The 12,790-nt window shown below is 43.0% G+C and overlaps 1 protein-coding gene across 1 annotated transcript in view; it reads right to left on the bottom strand.

Moving 5' to 3' along the window:
• The window catches only part of ABCA13 (ATP binding cassette subfamily A member 13), a 503,527-nt gene that overhangs the window by 316,975 nt on the left and 173,762 nt on the right, over nt 1-12,790 (bottom strand). Inside the window, exons 30-31 of the mRNA XM_033192140.1 lie at nt 10,382-10,558; nt 8,715-9,021 (exon numbers count right to left, since the gene is read on the bottom strand). Coding sequence (XP_033048031.1) covers nt 8,715-9,021; nt 10,382-10,558 — 484 coding nt within the window. The remainder of the gene's footprint in view (nt 1-8,714; nt 9,022-10,381; nt 10,559-12,790) is intronic.

Here is a 12,790-nt window from a genome sequence, read left to right as displayed (position 1 = left end):
ACTGCACTGAGTATCAAGTTTTAAAGACGTGCTCTGATTCTCGTCCTTTGCAGTCTCCACTAGAGCAGGGTGACAGCGGAGCAGATTTAAGTCATTCATAGTTTTCTTGACTTTTTTTTTTCTTCCAAACAGGATCTCACTCTATTGCCCAGGCTGCAGTACAGTGGCACGATCTCGGCTAACTGCAGCCTCAATCTCCTGGGCTCAAGCAATTCTCCCCTCTCAGCCTCCCAAGTAGCTGGGACTACAGAACACACCACAATGCCCAGCTAATTTTATTTTCTGTAGAGATGGGGTCTTGCTATGCTGTCCAGGCTGGTTGTCTCATCTTAATATGGTCATAACAATCCCTGCTCTCCAAGCTTCCTCAAGGCAGGACTACATCTTTCCCTACTACATATGTCATGCGATTACAGTGCATGACACATAGTAAGCACTCCATAAATAGTTCCCAAATGAATATGTAGCACAAAAACCTCCAGCCTAACTCTTGGCAAGATTTTGCGATTTCTAGTTTGTAAAACATGCATCACAAGGACAAAGAATGGAGGGACTCATCCTGAAACAAAACATAAATAAACAAATAAGTGTAGTTTTAGAACAGGATATTAAGTGTGAATTATTTTCTCTATTTTCTTCATCCTTGATTATCACTTGTTTACCGAACTAAAAATAAAAAACATACACACAAAGGTCAGGGATGCCTCAGTAACCTCAGAAATAGGATTCTGTCCTTATCAGAAGAGCATGAATCAAACTAAGAATCTAGAATATTATCTGTATGTTTCCCCTTTTCTGGAACCCAAATCAAAGAACTATCTATAAACTGTACCATTACAAAATTAAACTCTTACTTCTTTAAGCCTTTCTAAAGGGATACTCTGATCTTCATAAACATTAATTGTCACCATTGCTTTTTCTGCAGGTGGACCTTTTTGGTTCCCGTCTTAGTAACCCTTGCTCATGGTATTTGATCTGTTAGTTGCCTGTCAGTACTATCAGTGAGTGCAATGAATCACCCTGAGAAATCAGCTGGGTTTTTTTTTTTTTTTTTTTTTTTTTTTTGTTCAGGATGTAGGACTTTGAGGCAAGTGCAGGGAGGTGGCAAATTTTCGGCCACCACCTTTCAGCCTGGCCTCTGCCCTGCCCTCCTCCTGCCCCTCTCCACTGGCCCCCATCACCACTACTGCCCAGGAGCAGTCCTCACCAACCCTGGGGAGACAGGATATAGCTGGGGGCAACTGCTGAACAGAAGGACCAGTGCATTTGGCCTCTGCTTTCTCTCTCTCCCTTTATTCTCCCTTCCCTTTTCATGAAACCAGAGGCGCAGGCTCATGTTACCCCTGTCACTTGCCAGCTGTCTGTCTTCTGCTGCCTTCTGCAACAGAGCCAGTTGGAGGCTGACGTGATTTGTGAATTGGAGATTAGAGGTCCGGGAAGGTAAAGTAAGGGGCATTTAAGACTCTAGTGTTCCTGACTCAGCCATTGCCAGAGCCGTGTATGAAAGTAAGTGCACCTCCCTAACTACAAACAAAGGGGAATGTTGGCTGTCATTCATTTTATTGTTCCTAGTTTTTGTAACTCCCTTGGGAAAGCCAGGGAGAAGGGAAGATGCTCGCGTGCATCCTCACCTCTCTGAATCTAACACCATCCAAGAACATCAGACCTGTATAGACCTTCTGCATCAGTAGGTGGAAGAACTTTCTCACATTTGAAGCTGCTCAAGAATGGAGTGGGCTGCCACTCAGAGCACCCACCCACTCACAGTGCCTGGTGTTGCCCCTCACAAGTCTCAGGGTCTCCTCAAGCACGATGCTTCACTGCCCACGACAAGCCAATGTGCTGGGCAGGCAGCGCTTAAACCACATACAAAGTGAGGAGACTGACACCCAAAGCTGGTGCAAAACTGGCCCAAGGTCCTGCAAACCAGCAAGTGGCAAAACTGGCACCCAAATGCAGTTTTTTCATCCCAGTTCTGTCATCATTCCAAGTCTGAGACCCTAAAGGGATCCAGGAAGCTCGAAAGAGATCAGATGAACTTAGAAGGTGAGACGCGCTGTCAAGATCCAATATGTCTGAAAAAGGAGACTTTGAGACCTTAATTCAGACTCCCAGATCACAAAAATTCTACCAAGAAATTCTGCTATATTTTACTAGGTAGAGGAAGCCATGAAACCAATTGTTATCAACCCAGTGCTGATACTTTTAAAGCATCTGCATCTTTCTTTTCACCCCTTATTAGTTATGAATGTACACTAACTATTGCATTAAGCAGCGAATTTCTTGACCTCAAGAACTGCATAGTGCTCATCTCTGCATCCATCCCAGCATGGAATAATGTGTGTCATACAGTTAATATGAAAACAAAATGTTTTTACATAGATGAATACAGGAATAACTGTATGAGTGAATGATGAAGCCCCTTGAAATAATTTATCAGAGGCAGAGCAAACAGTGGATCTAAATGAGCTTGTTTTGGAATTTGGCTAGGACTATTCTTCATTACACACTACAGTGCCATTTATTACAAAACAATCGTCACCTCTGGCCCTCAGGCACTAAACATACACTGGACCCCATTGTTACCATCAAAACACCCCACACACTTCCAAACTCCCACCAACCCAAGTCAAGAAGTACTGCTCAAATCTGAGCTCTGGCTAGGATATAAGAAAACATGCCAGGCATTCTTTTTTCTTTCTTTCTTTCTTTTTTTTTTTTTTTTTTTTTTTTGAGACAGAGCTTTCTCTTGTCACCCAGGCTGGAGTGCAATGGTGCAATCTCAGCTCACCGCAATCTTCGCCTCCTGGGTTCAAGCAGTTCTCCTGCCTCAGCCTCCCGAGTAGCTGGGATTACAGACGCGTACCACCATACCCAGCTAATTTCGGTATTTCTAGTAGAAACCGGGTTTCATCATGTTGGCCAGGCTGGTCTTGAATTCCTGATCTCGTGATCTGCCCGCCTCGGCCTTCCAAAGTGCTGGAATTACAGGCGTGAGCCACCATACCTGGCCGAAAACATACCAGACTTTCAGATACAATGGAATGAAATGGAGCCAAGTGACCAAGGCTCCTGCTTAAAGTGCTTAAAAGTAGCAAGTGGCAATTAATAGTTTATTTGGGGAGTGAGGGGTATTAAGATGCTGTGAGACCTTCAGGGAAATAACTTACCCTATCAGAGTCTCAATTTCTTCTGCTGTACTTTTGAGGTTCTTAGAGGATAAATGAGATGATTTTTTTAATGTGATACAAAATTTTAAGAGATTACTTTGCTGCTGTTGAAGGAAAGAATATAGACAAATTGGAGAAACGATTTGCTGAGGTTTTAATGAGAAACCATCCTCCTCTGCCCAGCAAGGAGATAAGTTTATAAGAGCTGTGTGGGGCTTGAGAAAGTGAAGAATTGTAAAATTTAACGAGGATTTTTCTTCTCCTTCCCGCTACAGTTGGTATCATCAACGAATTACCTGCATTGGTGGGACAGCACAGAGCCTGCGGGCAACAGAGGAGGCTTCCAGCAGCTCTGAGCACTGGGGGTCATCAGGAATGGGAATTTCTGCTGAGAACAATGACCATTGACTAAATGGAAGAGAGTGGTGTTTAATAAAGTTTCCTGAAGTAGAGCCCAAGGAAGAGAAACAATCGAAATAAATAAAATGAGAGGTCCTCTCACTGGTCTGTTGTGGATCAAGCTGATTTTTTTTAAGCAGGAATTCAACATTTCAAGCATGAGTGGCTGTCAACCTTTCACTCTACGCTTCGCCCGAGACACATCAAAGTCCAGATGCAACGCCTCATGGGAGCCATCACTCAGCCTGACCCAGTATGCTCCATTTCTCCTTCTCTTGAACCCACCCCAGGGTGGTGTGAATTGAAGCAGCCAAAAAGCAATAAAGGAAATAACAGGTGCCCTTTCAAATAAATATTCTTTGTGCATATAAAACAATTCCAGAATATTGTTGTGGTTTTCGTTTTCTGAAAACCTTTTTAGTAAGTTGGCTTATTCTTTGAAGCAATACATTAACAATTGAATTCCTTTATATTCTTGAGGTACACACTATAGTTCCAATCATAAAATTACTGTATGATAACTGCCTGTGAATCATGGGGTTGATAGGAACATGAAATTTCAAAAACTGCTGCTGCCTATCTAACTCTACAGTCTCCAGCAACATTTTCCAATGCATGCCTTTAAGGACATTAGTTCCATGAACTGCTGGTAGATACTACATGAAAAAGAAAAGGAGGAGAGAGAGAGATCTGTGTGCAAGAAAAGTGGAAAATTTTTAGTTAAATAGAGTTAAACAGGTTTTGTTACCACAGATGAATTGCCATGTTCCCACCTATAGTAGGTCTCTCCACTTGTTGAGGTCTCTTCCCCTTGACTAATTCAGGACACAGCTGTCCCCCATGCTTATACACTATCAATTTTCCCATCTTACTGTACTATTCCCCAGATAGCATCTTATATTTAAAAAAAAAAAAAAAAAAAACTTTTTCCCAAAGAAGAAGTCACTGCCCATTTCTTCCCATTGAGAGCTGTCTGAGTTCACTCTCCAATTCTACCCCTCCGAGTCTCCCTTCTATCCACTCTAATTTGGCAGTCATTCTCACCACATCATGGAAGCTGCTGTCTATGAAGTCCTGGATGATGTAAATCCAGTGGTCCATTACCTGTCTTTACCCTATTTCACCCATGACCCACATATGATACACTTGATCACTCCCCTTCCTGGAGTCTTTTGCTCAGCTTGGCCTCGAGGACTCCACACTCTGTAGGTTTTCCTCCTGCCTCAATGATACTTTCTCAATCTCCTCTTCTCCTTGACTTCTTCATGGGAGGGGCCCCACACTTGGTCTTGGCCCTCTCTATTTTTCTATTTACACTCCTTCCCATGGTAATATCTTAAAGTTCTAAATGCCATCAAAATGGGGGAGACTCCTAAATGAATAGATCCAGGTACATTGTCCCAGCCTCCTGAATAAATCTGCCTACTTCACATTTCCTTTGGATTCCTAAATGGCAACTAGACATGGCCAAAGCTGAGTTTCTATCCTTATCCTCCAAACCTCTACCCACAGTTTTTCTATCATAGTTAGAGATAATTCCAGCAATCCAGTTACTTGGACCAAAATAGGGGAATCTTCCTTGACGTCTCTCTATCACACACTCACAAAATCTTTTGGCAATTCTGTTGCCTCTACTTCTTGAATGCAACCAAGAATCTGACCACTTTTTACCAGCTTCTCTGCTACCACACTGGACCAAACCACCATCATCTCTCACCTGGGTTATTACAACAGCCTTCTAAATGATTTCTCTGTCCCACATATACCCCTACAAGCTCTTTTCCACACAACGGCTTGAGCAAGACTTTTACAGTATAAGTCAGATGATGACATCACTCCTGCTCAAAACTCTCCGGCAGCCTTTTAATATCACTCCTATCACCTGCAACCACACAATCTATGATCAGCTCTTGGACTTCATCTCCCACCATCTCCCTTGTGCACTCTGCTCTGATGACTTTTCACACATACCCTAGGCCACTCCTACCACAGGGCCTTTTCATGGGGGGTTCCTCTGCCCTAGAACACACTTTGCCTTGTGCTTCTGCATCCCGTCAAGTCTTTGTTAAAATGGTACCTTCCTGATAGGGTCTACCCCATCCACATTAACAATTCCATCTTCCCCTCCTAGTGTCCTTGACCCTGCTCATCCTATTTCCCAACTCCACGGCACTTCCTGCTTCCTATCATTCAATGCAATTGTCTTCTTAATTGTATTTGTGGCATCCCTGCTTCCCTGGACTGTAAGTCTCACCAGAGCAGGGATTTTTTACCTATTATCTTTACTGATTCACCTATTTTCTTTACTGATTTACTTATTTTCTTTACTGATTTAGTCTAGAGACTAACAAATAGTACATAAATGTCATTGAATAAATTCATCAACTAATGAATATGTAGCTCATTTAGTAAGCTGGAGGAAACTACTAAAAAATGTTTAACAAATGTTGTCTACAGGACAAACCATGCTTTAGGATTTTTACTCAAGTGGCTGAGTTCTTTCAAGATCTCAGACTGTGTTTCAATCACTGCAGGTACTCTAAGCCCTCAAGAAAGGGAGACTTTGAAACTAGAGATAAAAGAAGGATGTAGCACAATGAGAAATCTCAAAGATTTAAATCTTTCAGAGAAGTAAAATATTCCTTCATCTTTCTCAGAGAAGTAAAACAATACTTCTGAGGAGTTATGTTGCAGTGTCCCAGTAGTAAAATAAGAGAGGTAATTCCATGACACCAGAACCATACCTGGGCATTCCACTCATTCCAAAGTTTTAGGCTGGAATGTTTCTCATACATCAGAATTTATCTTCAAGGGGTGAAAAAGATACGTCTCCATCCATGTCCCTCAATGCCTCCTTTCTAGCTCTCTTGCAATGTCCGTTAGCCATACACCATGATCAGTAGGAATTGATTTGTGGTTTTGTTGTTGTTGTTGTTGTTGTTGTTGTTTTTGAGACAGAGTCTTGCTCTGTTGCCCAGGCTGGAGTGCAGTGGCACCATCTCGGCTCACTGCAAGCTCCACCTCCCAGGTTCACACCATTCTCCTGCCTCAGCCTCCCTAGTAGCTGGGACTACAGGCGCCCGCCAGCACACCTGGCTAATTTTTTTGTATTTTTAGTAGAGATGGGGTTTCACCATGTTAGCCAGGATGGTCTCGATATCCTGAGCTCGTGATCCGCCTGCCTCGGCCTCCCAAAGTGCTGGGATTACAAGCGTGAGCCACCGCGTCCGGCCAATCGGTAGGAATTGAAAACTGATTATTCAGGCTATTTCTAGCTTTCAATCAATACATTTGTAGGAGTGTATGCTGTTCTTCCCATCGTGCCTTCTTGGGAAATATCCTGTGTCAGAGCGGACAAAGTAAACCCCCAGCCTCCTCCTCTGAATAGGAGCAGAGAGAATTGTCATCTTCCCATCCATGTAAGCACAACCCCCCTCTTTCATGGGTGGAGATGATAGGATACTTTGGAGCTAGGAGACTGTCAGAATGCAGTAGATTTGAGGTTTGCCTTTAGAAAATGAGCATAATAAAACATTGACTTCTCTTAGTATCTAATACAGATCATTAATTCTCAGACCTCTCAAGTGTTTGAGCTGAGTATGAAGTGTTTGTGCATGACAACTAGCCAACAACAGCAGTTTCCTCAGGTTCTGCTCCTGCTGCTATCACCTCCAAGAAAAATGCTTTAGGAGCAGAAAATCACTGGTTGAAAATGTTCAAAGCCAAAAATATCATCACTTTGAAAAGAAAGAAAAGCTGTCGTTTTACAAAGAAAGAAGTTAAGAGGCTTGCTACCAGTCTGCCTAACAAGGCAGCCCCTGAGTGAAAACGTCGCCTTAGTCTCTTTTTTGCTGACCTTTGGTTCACTGCACCACACTAGGCTATCCCAAGATAAATTCAGTCAGGTGATCTTCAGCCTTTATCCTCCCACTGTGGGAAAGTTCTTCTTGTACCACCAGCATTTTCATAAAAAAATGTGTGGATGTGCTCTTGTGTATGCAGCATATCACTAGACAGGAAGGAGGGGTTAAGACATCAAGTCACCTGTCCTTACATGTGTGTCGCCCAGTCACCTAGAGAGGCAGTCCTGATTTCTGCTTGGTGGTCCATGGCTCTGCCCCAGTCAGGGGTGGGAGGTGCCATGAGTTGTTACTGGCAGTGTCCCGATGAAGGATGAGTACTTGTCGCTGTTCTCGTAACTAATAGAACACGCAAACCTGTCCCTTTAGTAGTGTAAGAAGGTGGGAAGTTCCTGAGGCCCTGCAACAGAGCCAGCATACAGGGACTGCAAATGAATGACCTGTGTTATCCAGAGCCAGGCCAGCTGTGGGAGTGGGATGCTTATGAGAACAGTATGCACCATGAGGAAAGTAAGAAATCCAGGCTGAGCCCCGCAGCCCACAGCAATACGGCTCACCCTCCTTTGGTGAGCTTTGAAGTCCTTTCATTGTCTGACCCTGCCAAAGTGTCCAAGCTCACCCTCAGGTTCACTGAGCCCCAGTCCAACCACAGCCTCCAGTCCTCCCTGCAAACATCCCCTGCCTGGCCTCCCTGATGGATGCTTTAATGCCTCCATCATGTCCCCTCCAAGTCCTCTTGTCCAGCTGCTCCAGCCCTTCACTGAGCTTCCCCTCTATTCCTATAGATGTCACCAGCCAAATTACACAATTGAACTCCTAAATGTTCTCGTATTACTTCATGGGTACCTAAGCCATGATCAAGGCCTGTATGGAATCCCTCGCCACCCTGCGCAGTATACAGCCTATGTCTAAGGATTTGCACTGCAGAGAAAATAACCTCCCTCAGTTTTCCCAAGGTTAGATAAGTGGAGTCTTTTGTTGGACATGCACAGCCCTTGTGAATGTTATTCATCAAATTTATTTTAAGTGTATTTAAAACTATAGATGATGCCTGATGTCAAATTTAAAACTTCACTTGATTGTATTAACTCAACCATTATATTTCTTCTACCTGAAGATTACAAGCACATAAAAAAATGAACCTTACAAAATTAAAAAGTGGGTGGTAAACTTTTTTAACAGTGCTTTTTGAAATAACCATAGAAAAACTCAGAGTTTTCTCTCCTCGGCTTGCCAAATGCAAGGCCCTTCTCACTGTCGGTGGTTCCAGCCCCAGGCTACTCACAGATCGCTGGTATGGCAGGGGTAAGGGGCCGCCTGAGTCTGTGCTGCTGGTTCCAGGACTTCCTGCCCAGTCTGCACCAAAATGATGGCTCTTTCGATCATGTCTTGCAGTGGGGCAAAGATGTAGTTATATTTGAATCCATCAGCTGGTAGATTCTGAGGGTGGAACTTCCAGGAAGGGTTTTTTACCACATCTGTTCGCATGCTGTATAACACATTGGTCCGGATTGTATATGAGACATGGGGTGGCAGTTTGACAGACTCTGATCTGAAGCTCTTGCCGAATAAGGAATTGTTGAAAATGATACCTAGTGGCAGAAAAGGAAAAGTAAAGCATTACCACACTGCACGGAGTGGCTCTAACCATGTCTACACTGGGCAAGACAAGAGAGTTGCAGGAGCCTGAAACTCACAGCCCTCCACTCCTGCGGACACAGAGCCCGAGCCCCCAGGGGCAAAGCTGACTTTCAGTCACACAGGCAATTGGCGGTAAGCCTAAACCAAGATCTCTTAATTCCCTGTCCAGTGCTGCTTTGTATTTTTCATAAAAGCAAACTGTGGTATAATCAACACAAAGAAATTATTTGTTAGATGTTTTTGGCAGAGATTTCTTCTCTTGATTGCAGATGTTAACTCAATGTGCAGAATCCATCTCTTTGGGGTTACTTATCATTCATAACTTAAATACATGGATTCTATTTTATGCCACATGGATTCTTTGAATTGCATGCATAAAGCCTATTACAGCTAAATCATGTCCCCTACTAAATTCATATGTAGAAGTCCTAACCCCCAGTACCTCAGAATGTGACTATATTTGGAGATAACATTTAAAGAGTAATCACGTTAAAATGAGGGCCATTAGGGTGCACCCTAACTCAATATGCAGGTGTCTTTATAAAAAGAGGGAAACTTAAACTCAGAGAAATACATAGAGGGAAGACGAGGTGCAGAAACCCAGGGAGAAGATGGCCACCTACAAGCCAATGACAGGGGCCTAGAGAAGATCCTCTCCTCACAGCCCGCAGGAAAAACCAGTGGATGTCTCCATCTGGAATATTTAGCTTCCAGAACTCTGAGACAATAAACTTCTCTTGTTTTAGTCTGCGATACTTTGTCACAGCAACCTTAACAAACTAATAGAAAACTTCTATTAAAAATAATTAAATGTGTATTCCAAAAGAATACGAGAACATCACCATATTTATCTTGAATGGGTGAACAGTTAAATAATGGAGCAGAGTTGACCATTGCCTGCTCTCCGCCCCAACCAGGATATCAAGATACTCTGATCAAAGTAAAGGTGATGCAGGAAATTAGAGTATAATTTTACTCAGGAATAATATAACTTATGAAGTGAGATTTAACCAGAACATGATGTCATAAAATGGTAAAAGGAGATGCAGTAAATAGCAATGGTCCTAGGATGGTGAAAATGTTATTAGTCACTATGGCATAAGGTACAACTTTTTATTAACCAAGGCAAATATTTCTGTTTTATTTTATGTTTTATCTAAGGCAATTAGTTCTGCTTTATTTTATGTTTTATCTGGAAAGGACTTCTTTTCTTTCTGAGCTATCGTAAGACACCTTTAGGGAGAAACTCCCAAAATGACAACTTACAGGAGTTGGCACCTTGTTGAACGTATTTTTTCATTGAGTACTTACTGGCCAAGAAGCTGTTCTGCTGCAAGAGTTCATGTGCTTTAGTCTCCAGGATGTCGACAGACTGCACAGCCTGGAAACGGTTCAGCGCCACGCAGGAAGAGAGATTGACCAAGATGCTGCCCAAGAAACGGAACTGTCCAGCGCCTGCGTGGTTAAACATCTCATCCAGCAGCCCTCCTGAGGAAAGTGAACAGATTAGGACAGATCAACTTCTGTTTCTTCCCAGTGCTTACCGCTCATACAGTGGAGATTGTGCAAATGAATTTGAAAATGAATATGAATTCTTCCACTAAAAATTGCTCAAAGGAGTCAAATTTTGGTCATATGCGAAATTTGCCATTTACTTGCTGAGTGTAAAGTCTCCCCTTTTATACGCATGTTCTGTAACACTGATACTTACATGTACATGAGGGAAAAAAAACAGTTAAAGCACAAAGGGTAATACAGCAGCCTGAGGAAACCCAGTTGGAGGCAACAGGATAAACATCAGAGGGAAAGTCTACATGTGATAGGAAAGACCCTGTCATGGAGAGCTCAGGGAAAAAAAGTTTCAGCCTGGAGTCAAGTAATTCTAAAAAAAAACATGCCTTCCCTGAAGCAGTCATTTTGGGAAAGTCATTTTATTACATTAATTTTGCAAAAGCAATTATCAAGGAGCATTGACACTGAGGAAACCAAATCCTTGTATAGCCTCTGTCCTGGATCTGTGCATTGGAAATGGAAATAGAGCAGCAGAGTAAAGTAGCAACACCTTGGCTATGAATGCTGACATCAAACATTTTCAGGGCAAAAGACTGAGGCTATCTCAGTATTTTCACTCTGGTTTCAGGAAGGAGCTGGAAAAACCAAATGATCTAGAGCAAGGCAGCGTGGGAATGCCCAGAACATGACCTCAAGAAGGAAAGCAGCGGGAAGGATGGCAGAGTCCATGGGTGGTAGAGCTGTATGGGGAACCAAGCTGATCAAGTTTGTTCTGCAGGAGGCCCTGCCAGCAGAAGATGCCCAGGGCCACCCAATCACATCAGGTGAGGCAAATGTGCCTTCACCTTTGGTGGTACAAGAGGAAGTGATCCTGGTCATCGAGTTGGTGTGATGTTCACAGCAAAGGAGTCTCCACCCACCCTAGGACCCACTCCTTAATGAGATCAAGGGCTTGTTTTTTTTTTTTTTTCCGCTCAGGACTTTATCAAGAAAATTTTAAAATTAATTGAGAAAAACTGAACACACCTGAAAGCATATCAGTATGTTTTTAGAAACCCACAATGTGCACAAAAACACACAGCAAATTATAAAACTCTGTAGACAAAATCATTGTGGGACAGCCGTCGGTTGCCAATGATCACTTTCTCAGCTATGGGAGCTGCTTAATCCAGTCTCAAGCAGTGGGGAGACCTCAGCTTCTGACACATAATCCTCTCAAAAAGCTCTCCTAAAGGAGCTCGGTTACAACTAGCCTCCACCCAACCCCAAATCTATCAGATTGACCAGAACCATCCACTGTCTGGGAAATACCAAGTCAGAAAGAAATGCAAGCATGTTTAGAATCTTCCAAGATCAGGCTTACAAATTCATATGACACTTAATATTTCTTGGACCTTTTACTTGTACCAAAGAATATGACGTACTTTGGGACAAGTGTTGAATGACTAACATTGCAGTTCTATGTTATTCTGCTATTGAATATACAAATGCATTCTCTATCCAACAATGTTTGTTGATGGTGATTCCTGGGAATGTTACAGAGAAGGGATCCCAATCCATACTCCAAGAGAGGGTTCCTGGATCTCATGCAAGAAAGAATTCAGGGTGAGTCCACAGTGCAAAGCAAAAGCAAGTTTATTAAGAAAGTAAAGTGGTGAAAGAACAGCCACTCCATAGACAGAGTAGGATGGACGTTCCCAAAAGTAAGAGGAGGAACACGTCCACCCCAGGTACAATGCTTGCAGATATGGGGAAATATGTCCTACTGTAAGAGTTTGTGATAAAGGATTAATTTTCTCAATTACCATATTTTGCAAGAATTGATATAATTCAGAATGCTTTTGTTCTCCAGATATCAGGATATCTGGACACACCCAAGTCTAGGGCTGCTTCGTAAACATCATTAATTTGTTCCCTAACTGTAAACATCTGGAGGCTAGGAATGCCTAACTTTCTGAGAATGCAGCCCAGCAAGTCTCAGCCTCATTTTCCTAGCCCTCACTCGAAATGGGGTCACTCTGGTTCCAACACCTCTGACAGGCACACTGTAATATTCTACACCAGACTTCCAACTGTCCAGCTAGGAAATATTCTGGGGAACCAAAGTTCTCTAGGTGTGCCTCCAGTGTCAGCCCTTGACTTTGTTCTTCTCTTCTGTGGTCTGGGGGCAGCCTCTGCCTGCAGGTCCCATCACTTGCCCTCCATTGT

This window comes from Trachypithecus francoisi, unplaced genomic scaffold (genome assembly GCF_009764315.1).
Source record: "Trachypithecus francoisi isolate TF-2019V2 unplaced genomic scaffold, Tfra_2.0 Lachesis_group4, whole genome shotgun sequence".
NCBI classification, from domain to species: Eukaryota; Metazoa; Chordata; class Mammalia; order Primates; family Cercopithecidae; genus Trachypithecus; species Trachypithecus francoisi.
The sequence above is the reverse complement of the archived record's forward strand: the minus strand, read 5'-3'. Positions and strand labels throughout refer to the sequence as shown.